This window comes from Ipomoea triloba, chromosome 12, assembly GCF_003576645.1.
Source record: "Ipomoea triloba cultivar NCNSP0323 chromosome 12, ASM357664v1".
Lineage (NCBI taxonomy): Eukaryota > Viridiplantae > Streptophyta > Magnoliopsida > Solanales > Convolvulaceae > Ipomoea > Ipomoea triloba.
In genome coordinates this window covers 2,538,245-2,554,654 of record NC_044927.1, presented here as the reverse complement: position 1 = coordinate 2,554,654, position 16,410 = coordinate 2,538,245, and the positions used below count along the sequence as shown (strand labels likewise).

The following is a 16,410-nucleotide window of genomic DNA, read 5'->3' as shown; positions in this document are numbered from 1 at the left end:
GGGGGGGGGGGGGGGGGGGGGTGAGAAACGACCCGTAGAAGAACAGGAGCGCAGCATGGATTACCACACTCTACAAGTCATGGCACCGTGAGCATCAACAAGAAGAAGATTCTGCAAACTCCCTGGCGCGCGAGTGTTCCAGGATTGTTGTACCCCAATTCGTTGCTTGCCTGATATTCGCATGTCAGTCCACACTTTTGTTACATTCTCTTAACGTGTGAGAGAAAATGACCTCCCTCGATCAGATAGGAACTTAGGAACCTGCAGTCTAATTAATATATTAAAATTGATTTTCAATTTTTAATTGAATTAAGAAATGTTAACGAGAGAAGTTTAGATAGGAAGTACCAATATCCTCCACTTGACTCATCATATATTGAGTTACATTGAAAACCAGTTGAATTGTAACTTGGAGGTAGATTTTCACACTTTAATAGTATGATGGGATGATTATCTCTGTGGGTGCTATATATTTCCATATTCAATTCTAATACCATGATGACATTTTTTTTAACAGTATTTATGTGACTTGAGAATAATTGCTTTGATCAATATCAAACACAAGAGTAAACAGCAATTATGTCAATCTATTTTATAATTTTATTGTTTTGAACTATATAATTAAAAACTTCAAATTGTCCTAAGAAAATAATATGTCAAATTGTGTCCACTCTATCAAGTGTCGGATTGGATCAATTCATGCACCAAAGGGTTCTATCATGGATTACACAACTTCTTTCAATTTGTAAAGGGTTTACTAATTCTTTAATATGTTCATTAATTTTAATTAATTTTGTTATAAAGAAATAACATTTTTTTCTCATTTATTTTCTTTTTTACTTTGATCCAATTAATATAAGCCACATGACAGAAGTATATACCCTAAATAGTACTTTTAAATAAAAACTTGCAGCATTAGATGAGAGTTTATATTTTAAATATTTTGTCTTCTAATCTCTTATCATCCCACCTTAAGTTTTTAATTAATAATTAATTAAAATGATCCAGTTGATAAGAACATTATATATTGAACAAATGTTTCTACTTAAGATGCTCATTGTCGTCTGTTTACACAAGACAACTGAGCGCCTTAGCTGCATTCGTTGTCTGTTTTGTGTTTCCATAAGACAAAGATCTACAAACCATCGTTTCCATAAATAAAGATATCGCGAGGGGGGTTTGGAGAGTCGAATCTAACATCTTTCATCGAAACGTGACGCTAACTGCTACACAATTATAAATATAAAAAAAATTATGTCTTCACTATTAACCGCACTTTTTTGTGTAGTGATAAACGATTGATTTAACCATGTATCAAAGCAAATTATGAGTAAGCTTAGCATTTTACATAAATATTACGGAGTATATGGTTACTTTATATAATTATATAAAGAAAACATGCACTTCAAATAGAATGTAATAATCACATTTTTTAATGCAATATTTTTTGGTTTAACTACATATTTTCATAGCAAATTAATTAGAATCATATATCGAAACTAAGCATATTTGTATAAAGAAGGACTTAAAGGGTTCAAGACTCAAATAATTTTTTTGAAGGCAAAAAACAACTCAAACTTTATAATAACAAACACAGAAAGTCAAATTGTACATCATACCACTCAGACTCAAATAATTTTATAGACCATGGTAATATTTTTTTTATTTTTTTTTAAAACATGATTAGATCAATTGGGTTAAAAAAAAATGGCTGTAGTAGTGCAGTCTATTATTTAATGTACCACTGCACACGGTAGAGCAGCAAATGCATAGTACATGTATACGTGAAATATTTTATACTTTATCATGCCAGAAATCATAGAAGTAAATAATTAAGGGGCCACTGGATTCCTTTTTTTTTTTTTTTTAAATATATTCTTTTATTTCTTTCTAAAATTCCTGACATAATAATTAAAGAAAAAAAAAACTGAGAAGAGATCGTATCTTTCTAAGCCCAGTTGGATATTTTCAATCAGAAATTAGGCACTTGGATTATTATATTGAACTTGGGCATATCTTAACATGTTACCTATATATGTGGGTTGAATACTCCCTTTTAACTAAATCAATCAAATTAATAAGAAAAAAAAAGTCAAATAAATCATCAAATTTACATTAAAAAAAATACAATTAACAAACTAAATAAAAATAAAATAAAATAAAAACACACACACACACATACAATGTTCATATAAGTCATTTGCCAAAATTGCTTGATTTTTGCACGTTTGATAGGTTAATTACACTTTTTTAGGTTGAATGGTTGAATTGTATTTTTGTGTTCAATTCATAGTTTAAATATTTAACATTTTTTCCCTTCAAAAATATTCATGTAATCCTTTATATTTCTAATTACATATATAATTCAATAATTTCAATTCAGTCTTATAGATTATATATTGATCCGGGTAGTCCGATTCAAATAACCTAATAATTAAAGAACAATGATAAAAGATTATATATATATATATATATATATATATATATAGAGAGAGAGAGAGAGAGATATATATATATATATATATATATAGTAAATGACAAAGATAAAGATGTCGATGGAAAAGGACAAAAATGCTTTTTTAGGAATCATATAATGCTATTACAAGTGGATTGGAGATGTTCTAACTCCAGGTGCTTGGATCGACCTTTGCAGTCGGGGCCGAGGCCGAGCATTAGACTCAAGTACTCAACCTTGGTGGTCTGGGGCCAAGGCCAAGTTATGGGCCCGGACTTGGTGGCATAGGGCCTAGGGTTCAGGCCGAGTGTTGGGCTCAACCTTGGCGGCCTAAGGCCTAGGCTAAGCGCTGTGCTCAGGGCTCCGAAGTCACTTGGATCCGCCTTACTCTGCTACATCGAGTCCATTGACTCTTAACCCAACTCTAATATATCCATCACACTCTATAAAATAAGTGTATTAAAGGATATAATATGCATATAAAATGTCAAGCTTGTACCATCATTTTGTTAGGATATATTGATAGACAAGCATGTATGATCATTATAACCAAAGTCTAGATGTAATATAAAAATAAAAATAAAAGTAAATCCTCGTTCACTGCACACCCAAATGTTGTCTCACTATGTTTTCCTAATCCTTGCTAGATCAAATTAAAGGTTTGAGTCGGATTTGAACGCCATACTTAGGTTTGATACTGATGACAATCACCGGAGCATGACGATAATTGTCGGAGATTTCGAAGCTGAATCGGGAAATCAACATGGCCAGCACGATCTTAGCTTCCATCAACGCATAAGATTGGCCGATGCAGTTCCGCGGCCCGGCGGCGAACGGAAGGAAAAACCGGCCGGCCGAGTAGGACCTTGAGAGAAACCTTTCTGGCTTGAACTCGTTCACATCTTTTCCCCAAATTTCTTCGCTGTGATGGATGGCGAGTACCGGAATCCATATCGCTAAACCCTTCGGAATGTGCAGATCCCCCAGCTTGAAGTCCTCAAACGCCATTCTCGGCAGCAACGTCACCGGCGGATACAACCGTAGCGACTCGTTTATCACCGCACTCAACTGCAAATGGTTGGGGAATTTTAACAAACAGTTGGCGTGCACTCACATATTACGAAAATAACAAAGCAAAAAAAGTTGGGGAATTTTAACAAACAGTTGGCGTGCACTCACATATTACAAAAATAACAAAGCAAAAGTCGGGGAATTTTAACAAACAGTTGGCGTGCACACACATAACAACATCAAAGCTTACTATGGTTAGCTTGGAGAGGTGTTCAATGGAGGGGGGATCGCCATTGCAGACTTGCATGACTTCCTCGCGAACTTTCTCCTGCCAAGAAGGATTGGTAGCGAGAAGCATGACGGTCCAGGTGAGCGATAGCGCCGTAGTTTCATGGCCGGCGAAGAAGAAGGTCTTGCATTCATCCATTATCAATGGCAGATTCAAACGAAATCCATTGCTATTCCCTTTCTTCTCCTCCATCTCTTTCAGTAACAATCCCAGTAAATCATCCCCGTACGAGCTGCTCCTCCCGATTTCTGCACAGTCTTTTCTGCTCTGTATGATCTCCATCAACAGCCTATGCACCTCCATTTTTAACGCTCTTATCTCGCTGTTATATTTGCTCGGGTAAAACCTGCCACCGTAAATAAATAAATTAAATTAAATTACTACATACAAATATTACAAGTCGATCTTTTTAATTTAAAATTAAAACATACAATTTTTTTTTTTTTGAGTTTTACTGACTCGGTTACAATGTAGTATTTGTTTATAGCTACTTTTTCAACCTACTGAAGCACAAAGAGTCAACAGATGTCTCCACTGAGGCTCAAACCATGGGAGTGTACACCGGGTGCCGCTTGACCACAAGGTCTTTGGCATTATTACATACAAATATTACAAGTCAATCTTTTTAATTTGAGCCGATTAAAATAATTTGATTTATTTTTTTGTAATTTTTTTATTTGACTCGAAATATATTGAATTTTAATGACAAAAAAATATTAAATTAGTCGAGCAACTTCTAAAGCGGAACTCTTTTTGGCATTTTTTAATATGGTCGTAAGCATTTAATATAATACTAAATACATTCATTAAGATTTGCTTTATTTGATCTTATTACTTTATTATGAATTGCCATTATAAGCAGAAATAGTAGTGTAATAATTAATATATGATATTTATGAAAATGTATCGTTTTAATAATTTTAAAATCATTTTTATTTACATTTAATAATTTTAAGAGATTAATGGGAAGAGAATAATAATTACCGGCTACCAGGAAAACACAAGTACTGCGTAGAGAAAGCAGCAAAGCGTTGCAATTTGGTCAGCAATTCAAAAATTCGCTTTCCCTTCTCGTAGCTACTGCCGAATTCCGTCCTGGATATTATGTCGGCGGCGAGCCGAGTCATGCAACTGTCGATCTCGAACTCGGTTTGACCCGTTTCCACCGCATTTTGCAGTGATCGGAGCATCTCCGCCGTACATTCTACCATGTCTCGGGCGTAACTCTATAATTGTCACAAAATACAAATGTTTAGTATTTCGTATTAAATTATTAAAATTTAATAGGTTTTTTGAGTGATTGCGAAATTAAAATGCCCTGTCACATTCTAGAGTGTGGACAGAGTGGTGTTGTAACTTGTAAGTTGTAAATGTTCACCTTGAGCATAAATAATATATAAACATAAATGTGCAGTCTAAACATCAACAGACTTTTAGTTGAGGTAGAGCACATGCTTTTTTACCTTGAGTTTATCGCCCATGAAAGCTGGGGCAGTAATGTGACGCTGGTGATACCAATTCTCGCCGTTGGACATCAACAGCCCCCGGCCGGTGAAATGTTTGGCCCCTTCCCGTTGCATCCACGATTTTCCGGTGACGGCGGTGTACTTGGAGAGAAGCTCCTTCATCAAATCGGGCTCCGTCAAGCACAGCCGGGGCTCCACCCCGTTCCAGTATATAAATCTCTTGCCGTAAATCTCCCTCCACGCCACGTAATGCGGCATCAGCCTGGAAACGACGTCGTGGCTCACGGATTCCATGTCGCCGGCGGTGGATTTCTTCAGCATCGACGCCACGTCGAAAATATTTCCGACCAGAAACCGAGGTTTCGGCCCACGCACTCCTTGCTTCTCCATCGCCTTTTTGATGCGTCTCGGAGTCAGCCAGTAATATGAGATTGTTTCATAGGCAACTTTTAGCAACAACAAAAGACATGTTCCTAGGAAAACCAGCGACGCCGTCGAAACCATGGTTTCTGATCGGAGAATCAAATCAAGACTCCGCTATTTATAATTGACAAATAATCACTGTTTAAGCACTATATAGTAAAGACTTTAATAAATTTTTAATAAACATAACAATTGTTTAAGCATATAATAATTACATAATTACAATTACAAATCGAATCGTATACACGAAATACTTACAAATTAACCACGACCTTAAAAAGTTTGATGTAAATACGCTGTACTCAGATCAAATATTTTGGTAGGTGGCAGTAAAAGCTACTCCGTATTTACTAAATTAATCAAATACTTTGATATATTTCCAATATCTCACAAGGCCCGACACGATTTGTTCACACTTCTCTCACTGTTCGTTCTCATTTAATGATTGCATATAAGGGAGAATTCATGTGAAAACATGCTCATAGGTAAAAGGTGAGGACTGATATTAATCCATTCACTCCATTTGAGTAGCTCAATGATTGGGGGTTGGTTATTGAAAAATAAGGAATTAAATGAGCGAGTAAAGTTTTATAAAGATTATAAATTTAAAAGTTTGCAATAATGATAAAATTAACCTCACATTTTTTTTTACTAAAACCATCCGCCATTGATGAAACCTGATGAACGGTTGTGATCGATCCTCACCTTTTACCGGAAAATCATGTTCTATATATATCACAAAAGTTATATCACAATAATTTCAATGTAAATTACATGCAATATTTCAGTAATATTTTAAATGAGAAAAATATCAACAATTTCCTATTATGTAAATATATAAGTCATCAATACAATTTAAATAGATTTTGTTGGGATCAAATTAAATTTTTACTATATATAATTGCACCGGTTTTTTAAGTTTGGTATTAAAATACCATTTTAAAAGTTTTGGTTGGAATAGTTGTAAGACACTAAGATTTATTTTCTTTAATTAGATAGTATTTTATCCTTTGAAGGAAAAGAAAATATTATGTTTTTTTTTTTGAAAAGAAAATGTTCCAATAACTCCAATATCATCAAATTAAGGAGTGAGAGTGAAAATATAATGAAAATCAAAACATCATTTCACTTCAGGTATGTTTGGACACTCATAGAGTGACTTTCATTTCAAATTTCTAGTGTTTGACAGTTCAAGAAAAATTAAATCAATAAAAATATTTATTTTGATTAATGTAGATTTACGAAAAAAATATCTTTTGAGATTTTTATTCCAAACACGTATTTTTAATCTCACTCTCACATTCGGCTCGCTCGCTCTCCCCCTCTATATATGGTGTCAAATAAGTAGCACAATTTGTCATTCACCCAATTACTATTGAATTAGATTTAACTTATCCAATGTATTCTTAGTGTTTGAACAAAAACCATACATCAAATAAAATTTTTATAGTTAAAGTGAAGAATTACTGTAATCGCAAAATTTTTATAGTTAAAGTGAAGAATTACTGTAATCGCTCCAACTATAAGTCATTTTGTCTGATCTACATTTTGAAAAATAGTAAAACCTGGAACCATTTAACCGTTATTTAAAACGCACCTTTAAATCTAGGATTTTTTAAATGATATATGGTAACGCATTTAATAGATATGATCCATGCATATATAAATACGAACCAAATGACTCGTACTATTAGGAAGCCTAGAATAAGGAGTCATAATTTGACTCAAATGCAAATCTGACACAAATACACAGAGTCCTAATACGTACAACATACATTTGTTACCGGTATGCACCCGATTCTTAGTAATCCTTATTTGTGAAAGAGCTAGCCAATTAGTAATTTCTAACTTTGGATTAGGGGTTAAAGAAAAATAAGTGGAGAAACTAAATTATTTGTGGTTGCTAATCGAATTGATAAAATTTTGGTTAACAATAAATAATAAAGGCAAAATTGTCTTATTAATCGGTTATAACCGACCAAAAAGAGTTGATTTGGAATATGGCTATAAATTAAATTATTGAAAGCCAGCATGAATATGAGATGAATATGCATGAACGTCATTGCGCCAGCAGATCGAAGTGCATGGAAGATTCGACTTACGTAGTAAAACATTCGACAATCGAATTATTCCGACCGGCCGAACCTTAAGGGATCGGATCAAATTCATGTGAATGTAAATTGTAATCTAGAAGAGGAACATAGGATATGTTCTGTCCACTGATTGAAGGCAAAGATTAGATCAAGGCCGGCGCCAAAAAAGCCGCTGTTCATTTTTTATCTGATCTTTATGGTAAAAGTACAAAGAATTGGAAGATACGTTTTCTCATAATAAAAAGGTTGTTTGAATTAAACAGATTAAAAGTTCAAATGTATTTATTGACTTTCTTGATTTAAGTTGGGCAATCTAAACTAGGGTTTGTGAGGGGTTAAATTACTTTGGACAGGTTGTAACTCGTGGAGATCTGAATCCATGACTTTTGATATGGAGTTGGTCATGATACTAAATTGATATATGTATTCCAACCCAATTAAAAGTATAAGATGATAAATAGGTTACACATTTATGTTTACTTGAAGCATGTAACCCATCTCAACTAAAAACTTAAATTGATAGTTGCATTGCACATTCATGTTTAACTTATACTCCATATTATATGTTCAACATACCCCTCAAGTGTGCGAGCCAGTTACTTTTGACAAGCTCTAATTATAAATTAAATAAGACATGAACACAGTCTCTCTCTTTTTTTTTTATTTTATTTTTTATTGTGTAGTGACGTGAATATTCGGACCCATGAATTTTGACATGGGGTTAGCTTTGATATTTTGCAAATGCCCGCGGCTAGCTAGCCTGTAGTCCAACTGACTTTTTTTTTGTTTCTCTAAAGAAATTTAATTTTATAAATCTAAAAAACTTATAAGACTGAATCGCCGTTAGTACCCCTTATTTATGCCTATATATTTTATGTTTATTTAATTTTATATTGCGCTACAAATACTGTACTAATTTTTATTTAACAAAGTTATCCTTACATCATTAAACTTCCGTTAGTATATATTATTTTATAAAATTATTTCAATATAACTATAATTTTAACATTGAGTACTAATATTAACAATTATTTTTACGCATCACGCATAGAAAAGACTAGTAGTGAAATAAATGTTAGAAGAATCTTTTAAATAATTTCGAAAAATAATTCATTGAAATTGAAAAAAGATCGAAGATATCATGATTCTGCAAAAGATCCCAAAAACGGCTATCTTATAAGCATCGCATGCTTTTCAAGTTTTGAATGAGACCAGGGGTAAGGTTTTCATGCATGGCATGCAAAGTCCGTCACGGATATATAGTATAGTATTGATGCTTAGAGATTTTCCTTTTGATAGAGTTGACGACAACTAAGCAATATAATCAAAGGATATTTCTAATTTCATCTCTGAATTACCCGTGGTTATAGGTTTGAACTCCGACGTGAACTTTTATTTTTTGAGTTGATAATGTTTAAGAAAATATAAAGTATAGAATGTAAGTTTATTCCCACATATATAATATAATATAACATATTATATTATTAAGTGATTATGGTGCAAGTAGATGATTAAGTCAATTAGTAATTTAGTCAGTTAGGCAACTTAGGATATTCAGTTTAACTAACTGAATATCTGCCTATATTGATGACATGTAGGCTTTTTAAGCAATATAGTCCTCCCACTGCTCCTGTATTCAGAATACGCACACCATCTAGTATTCGGGAGAAAGTGGTAGTCAAACCGTACTCTAATATTATTATTCAGGTTTACCATTGGCAGTTTCAACAACTATGGCTAGAGATGTTCACGCTCCTAAAGCTTCCGCTGTTTTCTTTAGTTTATGTTAGTCAATATAATGCTAACATAGAACAGATACTACCTTATTAACAATCATGAGTATTTAAAAAAAAAAGTTAATTATGTTGGCCTACTATTAGGGCGGTTAACGAACCGAACATAAACGAACGGAGGCTGTTCGTGTTCGTTTGTTAAGGATTTTGGGGTGTTCGTGGTCGTGTTCATTTTGTTAAGGTTTTTGAAAATCGTGTTTGTGTTCGTTTATTAAGCGTTCGTTAACGTTCGTGAACATGTTCACGAACATGTTCGTTAACGTTCACGAACGTGTTCGCAAACGTTAACAAACACGTTTGTGAACACTTAATAACCAAACACATGTACATGTCCATGAACACAATTTGTTCGATCGTGAACAATAAATAATCTATGTTCACGTCTTCATGAACAATTATATGTGTGTGTGTGTGTGTATATATATATATATATATATATATAAACATGTCCACGAACATTATTAAACAAACACTAAACGAGCTTGTTCGCGAACACTACTAAACGAACACAAACGAGCTTGTTCGTGAACACTTAACAAACGAGCTTACCATTGTTCAGACTCTGTTCGTTTATTAACCGAGCTCTAAAAATTTTGTTTGTTAATGTTCGTTTACCTTAATAAACAAACATAAACGAACACTTACCGAGCTCGAACATGAGTAGTTTGTCGAAAGCTCTGTTCGCTAACAATCCTACCTACTATTGTATTTTAATTTATTATTGAGTTATTTTATTATTAGATTATTACTAATTACTTTTTATTCGCTACTAATTAACTTATTAATTAATTAGTTATTTTTAAATATAGACCCATTTACATAATACATGAAGTGACATTAGTGTAGGGTTGTTATGCCGTGGACTCAGGTCCACCTTGCAAGGTGGATTTGGGTCTACATTCACATACACTATACTTTACATTCACAATTTGTAAACTCTACATTCACACATTACAGGATTATATGTTTAGTAACTATATTACCACTGTTATGCATTCACACATTCAAAACTCTATATTCACAGGTCCTATACTTCACATTCACACATTACAGGGCTACAAGTTGCTAGAACTTCTTAACTCTATTACAGATTCACATGCATAACTCTATATTCACGATTTCTATACTCCATATTCACAATTTGAAACCTCCACATTCACACATTTCTGGGCAACTCTATATTCACACAATCATAAATCTACATTCACGATTTCTATACTCTACACTCACACTTTGAAACCTCTACATTCACACATTTTTGGACAACTATATATTCAGCAATATGTTTACTAAAAAAAAAAAAAAAAAAAAAACGACGTAGTTTTGGACCCAGGTCCACCTTGCAAGGTGGACCTGGGTCCACAGCATAATTTGCCCATTAGTGTAGAAATACACAAGTATTGCTGTTTGTTTACAACTCTACATAGTATATGTGGCTCAATCTCACGTGATGCTAGAGGCCCAGAGCGTTTAAGGTCTACAAAATTTGGAGGCCCATTTTCTAAAAATCTATATTCTATATAATATCTAAAAGCAAGTGTGAATGAAAGTTATACGAGTGTTTTGGGAGGGAGGTTAAAATGTTTATTACTTATATACAAAAAAAAATGCAATACTTTTAAAGAAAAAATATAATACTTTTACTTTTTGATTTAAAATTATTATATTTTTTTTCTCAAAAGTATTGCATTTGTCTTTATAAGTAACAAACATTTATCCACATTACTTATAAGGAAAATTGTAATACTTTTGATAATAAAAAAAAGTACAGAGTAAAACTTTTACATCAAAATGTAAAAGTATTACATTTGTTTTCAAAAGTATTACATTTTCTCCTTATAAGTAACAAACACTTTATTCATAATTAGTATTACATTGTTAAGTATAAGTATTACATTTTCATATTGACCCGGTGTGTCACTTTGTAGTTTTGCATATTGGGATATTTTCTTAATCCAACAATTCTATGGTTTTATAAAATAAAATTATTTCCCCAAAACAAATATATAAAATAAACTTCACTTTTAAAGTTTTTTAATAATTATAAAATTGATCTCATAGTTTTTTTTTACTAAAACCATTAACTATTGATGCATCGTAATGAGCGTTTGAAATCATCAGTCCTCACTTTTTACAAAAACCATATACTTTTCTTTATAAAATTAAACCAATAAACCGGAAAAAAGATGGATTATTTTGTGAAAGAATTTGATTGAGAGCATCTTATCTAATTTGTTTTTTAAAAAAAAGTTGATGATAGGCCAATTTTAGTCAAATTTATTGGATAATAATTAAATTAGTAACCTTTGACTAGTTTTATTTTGAATTGTCAAAATCCTTCAATTGAAGCACACTTCGACTTTATCTTTTTGTGAAAAAAGGGGATATATAGTACGCTAGTCTATTTGCCGTCCTATTATATTTCATATCAGTCTTTGAATTTTTCCGATCTTTTATCTTGTTTTATTAGCTATCATTGTTCTTCTACATTAACTAATAATATGAAGATTAAACCCAACAATGTTGAATATAATTCAACCTAAATTTAATTAGTTAGCTATAGCTTGAGGAAACGCACGGCATTTGTGGTTGACAATATACATCTTTTAATAACCTTATTATATGTTTTTTCTTGGATGAAATTTATATAGATAGCCCTGCCTATCATATATTGGCCAATGGCCACCTGTCACAATTGAGTTTGGGTTTGGTTATTTATCTGACAGTCAAAGAAGTTAAATAGGATAACGATATTTATTATTGCAGTCCCTATTTTATTTTATTTTTTTTATATAAATAAAGTTCCCTAACTTCATACTCCGTACTATAAATCCCAAATTGTCAAGTGATTTCAAATTCTTTTATTCCTGTTGGTACACCTTGCTACGGAACGAAAAATTAAAAATTAATTTTGCGACCACTTGAGATATCTGACTATGTGCAAATGTGCAATGTCCTTATTTTCATTTTGAAAGTTCAGAGATTGGGTATTAATTATACTTGGTCATTAGTATTCAAAAATAAATAAAAATTATACTTGGTCATTATTATACCCTACAATTGAATAATTAATTGGATATGATGATTCATGTCTGTAGACTGTATTATTATCACTGATAAATATTTATAATAAAAATTCAGTATAGGAAAAATAAAATTTATGTCAATGATTTATTGTACAAAGTAAAACCTAAGTAATGATATAATGATTGATTATTTTTATTGGAGTGGTGAAATTGATAGGCTGATAGCCAGCCTAGCCCTATGATCACTTTTACACATGCACGCATGCATGAAAGTAAGTACAAGAGAAATATAGAATAACAGCTGAATAGTGACTAAATACAATTTTACCCAGCATGTACGTACGGACTTATTACAAGCAAACAGTAACTTTTTTTTTTTTCCTTAAAGTACAAAAAGGAGTAGCAGCCTTTGTATGACAGTGCAATAGTAACTTTTTTTTTTTTTTACCCTGCAATAATAACGTGTTGATGACTAAATGCAGCTACCCAGAAATGTTACAGACACGTTTCACCCCACCCCATAGTACAAAACAAGCAGATAAAAGTCAAAGAAATAATACCCAAAATAATTAATTCGAAGTTACTTAACCATGAAAAATTTATTCAATTTAGTTCTCGAATAAGTAAAAGAGGACTAAATTGAGTAAAATTTTGCATAATTAAGTGTTCAGTTTGATTAATTTGAAAATTATGACATAACTGATGGTTTATTTTGGATATTAACTCTTTGCCAGATGATAGTAGATTAGAGTTTGACGATCTCGGGGATGTGCACTGGGTACCTATCAATACAGTCTTGCCATGGACCATCAGTAATGGGAGCTTTAATGGTGCGATTGCATTTCCAGACAGCACTGTTACACTTGAACCCACTGCCAAAAGCGATCTGCCAAATTCTATCTCCTTTCTTCATCCTCCCTTTGGCTTCAATGTACCCTAGCTCATACCACAGCGAAGAAGACGAAGTGTTCCCGAATCTGTGCAGCGTCATCCGCGACGCCTCCACGTGCTCCGCCGACAGCTGGAGGCTCTTCTGGAGCTCGTCGATCACGGCGCGGCCGCCGGCGTGGATGCAGAAGTGATCGAAGGCTTGTTTGAAGTCGGGAATGTAGGGTTTCCACTTCGGATTGAAGATTTTCCGGCCGATTAGCGTGAAGAGGAAGAGGAGCTGCTCCGACGCCGGGAGAACCAGCGGGCCGATGGTGGTGATGTTCGATTTCAGCGCCTCGCCGGCGATCACCATTAGGTCTTTGGAGAGGTTTATCCCGACTTTCCCTTGCGGATCCTCTTGCTCGTATACGCAGCGGTAGGCTTTATCGTCGGAGCCCTTGTGCGTGCGGACCACGTGCATAAGCCGGTATTTAGATCTCCGCGAATCTCGGGGTTTGTTAGAGAGCAAGATCGCGGCCCCACCCATTCGGAACAGGCAGTTAGGGAGGAGCATAGCTCTCTCCGAGCCTTTGTAATAGTTAGGAGTAATAATCTCAGTACTCACCACTAAAGCGTAGGAGTTAGGGTGAACTTGGAGAAGGTCACGCGCGAGATCAATGGAGATCAGGCCGGCGCTGCACCCCATGCCGGAGAGATTATAGCTCTTGATATTACTCCGAAGCTTATACTTATTCACAACCATGGCCGACAACGACGGAGTAGGAGAAAACAAGCTGCAATTCACGATCAGAATATCAATATCCTTCGCCTTCAACCCGGTTCTCTGCATCAGCGAATCAATGGCGGAGAAGATCACCACCTCCGCCTCCTTCCTCGCGGCCTCCATCGTCGGCGTCGGAGGAATATAATGAATCGCCGGCGGGAGACACGTCTCCTCTCCCAGCCCCGATCGCTCCAGAATCCGCATTTGGAACTCCACGCTCTTCGGATTATCTTTGAGAATCAGCCTGGAATGCTCCATGAAAGTGGAGAACGGAACTCGGCAGGTCACCGGCGGCTTGTAGCAGGCGTAATCGACGAGGTAGATGGAGCGAGGTTTGGACATGAAATAGACCGTCGCGACGAAGACGACGAGGAAACAGGAGCACAGCACTTTGATTAGGTCTAACTGGAGCAAAGAATCCCACACGCCGAGGATTTCTTCAGGTCCTAACCTCAGAACTTCAATGGCGATTCCCGCCATGACTGGGACCAGCAACAACGTTAGGAAATGGTTAACCAGGTACTGGTAACCGAGCTTTACATACTTCAGCTTCACCGAGTTGGTGTATGGGGGAGTAGTGGGTTGCGCCATTGTTATACTTCAATTATTCTTGTGGGAATGGAGAAACTAACACACACAGAAAAAAGGTTAAATTTTGGTTTACTAAGAAAGGAAGGGGGGAAGATGATGGGTTTATTTAAAGACTGGAAATTGCAGGGGAAAACGATGAATTGAATGGTGGGCAGATGGAGGGATTTAATGAACAAGTTATTGTGTCACACAACCCTCTCTTAGCTGGACCTTTTCCTTTGGTCCAACTCCCCCTCTCACAATTAATCTCTCCAGAAGTTTCATTTAGATCTGAATATTGATATCAAATTAAAGGATATGGTACGCTAATTCTATCACTTTAAATACTGATAGTTCGATTGCAGGTAAAACTTATCTTATGACTCTAGTTGATAAAGAGCCTTAAAGAGGTAATAGGTTGGCACTAAGAAAATCAATAAACAGCTCTTTCAAGTATCTGAACTTGGCCAAAAGACCTTGTGGTCTATTGGCACCCGGTTGCACCATACATGAGAGGAGGTGGGTTCGAGCCTCAGTGAAGGCGATATTAGCTCTTTGTGCTTCATTTGGTTGAGAAAGTAGTTATAAACAGATACTACATTGTAACTTGGAATATTGTGATTATTAAACAAACTGTTTGACAAATTCTTAGCAGGGTTGCTCAACTTTGTACTTAGTAACTGAAGCTTAAACCCACTGGGATTTCGATCATTTCTTTATTTTAACGTGTGTGTGTTGCGTACGTAAACATGCTTTGAAGCTAGCTAATTAAATCACTCAAAGCTTTAATTAAGTGTTTAGCCATCAAATACGCTAGCTAAAGCAATCAACATTGTTTTGAAAACTTAAAAAAAAAAACAAAAAAAAAAAAACATTGTTTTGAAAATTATATATTATATTAATTTTGGGTGTGGATGAAATAGTAGGAGTCTCTTCTAATTTAATCAAAAATTTACGGTTGAAATCATAGAATTACAATTATTTTAAAACTTACCCGGCACGTACATATATAATTAGTTTCTACTACATTTGCTCAGACAAAAAAGTTAAATTAATATTATGGGCCATCTACTGCACGGAACAAATGAACAAATATGGCATACTGAATTTGACTTCTAAAGAAACATAAAAGAAATCGAGATGGATGTTCCCATGACATTTTTCTGAACATGCATGGAGCACTGCACGTACAAGTTATTACTACTGCGGGATGTGAAGGGTGGTGTTTATTCAAGGGTCTGGTTACGTGCAAACAGACTTTTCTTTGCAAATATGCGATCATACACCATCAGATATGTAAGAATATACTACTAAGTGCTCAGAAATGTAACAGGGTGTGATGTATATATATTTTTTTATGGTGCATTTGTGCATTTCGGTCTTGCTGTATTTCTGAACAAGTTATATTGTTGTGCATTTATGCATATCTAATGGTGCATGACTGCATGTCCTAGGGTTGTGGTGTATTTGTGCATTTCTAAACACGTTGTGCATTTATGCATACCTAAGAGTGCAATCTGCACAGCCGGACGAGAACATGGCGCTGCACTTGAAAATATATATATATATATATATATATATATATATATATATATATATATATATATATATATATATATATGGAACTGGA

The 16,410-nt window shown here is 34.4% G+C and overlaps 2 protein-coding genes across 2 annotated transcripts; both read right to left on the bottom strand.

Annotated features, from left to right (window-relative positions):
* Positions 1-2,885: 2,885 nt before the first annotated feature.
* Positions 2,886-5,725, bottom strand: LOC115998815 (cytokinin hydroxylase-like). Its single transcript, XM_031238473.1, has 4 exons — positions 5,219-5,725; positions 4,740-4,981; positions 3,717-4,101; positions 2,886-3,523 (listed from the first exon to the last, which is right to left on the bottom strand). The coding sequence occupies exons 1-4, from the start codon at positions 5,723-5,725 to the stop codon at positions 3,104-3,106; spliced, it is 1,554 nt and encodes a 517-aa protein (XP_031094333.1). The 3' UTR covers positions 2,886-3,103.
* Positions 5,726-12,728: 7,003 nt separating this feature from the next.
* On the bottom strand, positions 12,729-15,051 carry LOC115999180 (3-ketoacyl-CoA synthase 5-like). Its single transcript, XM_031238978.1, has one exon. It carries the CDS (start codon positions 14,799-14,801, stop codon positions 13,302-13,304), a length of 1,500 nt encoding a protein of 499 aa, XP_031094838.1. The 5' UTR covers positions 14,802-15,051; the 3' UTR covers positions 12,729-13,301.
* Positions 15,052-16,410: the final 1,359 nt, after the last annotated feature.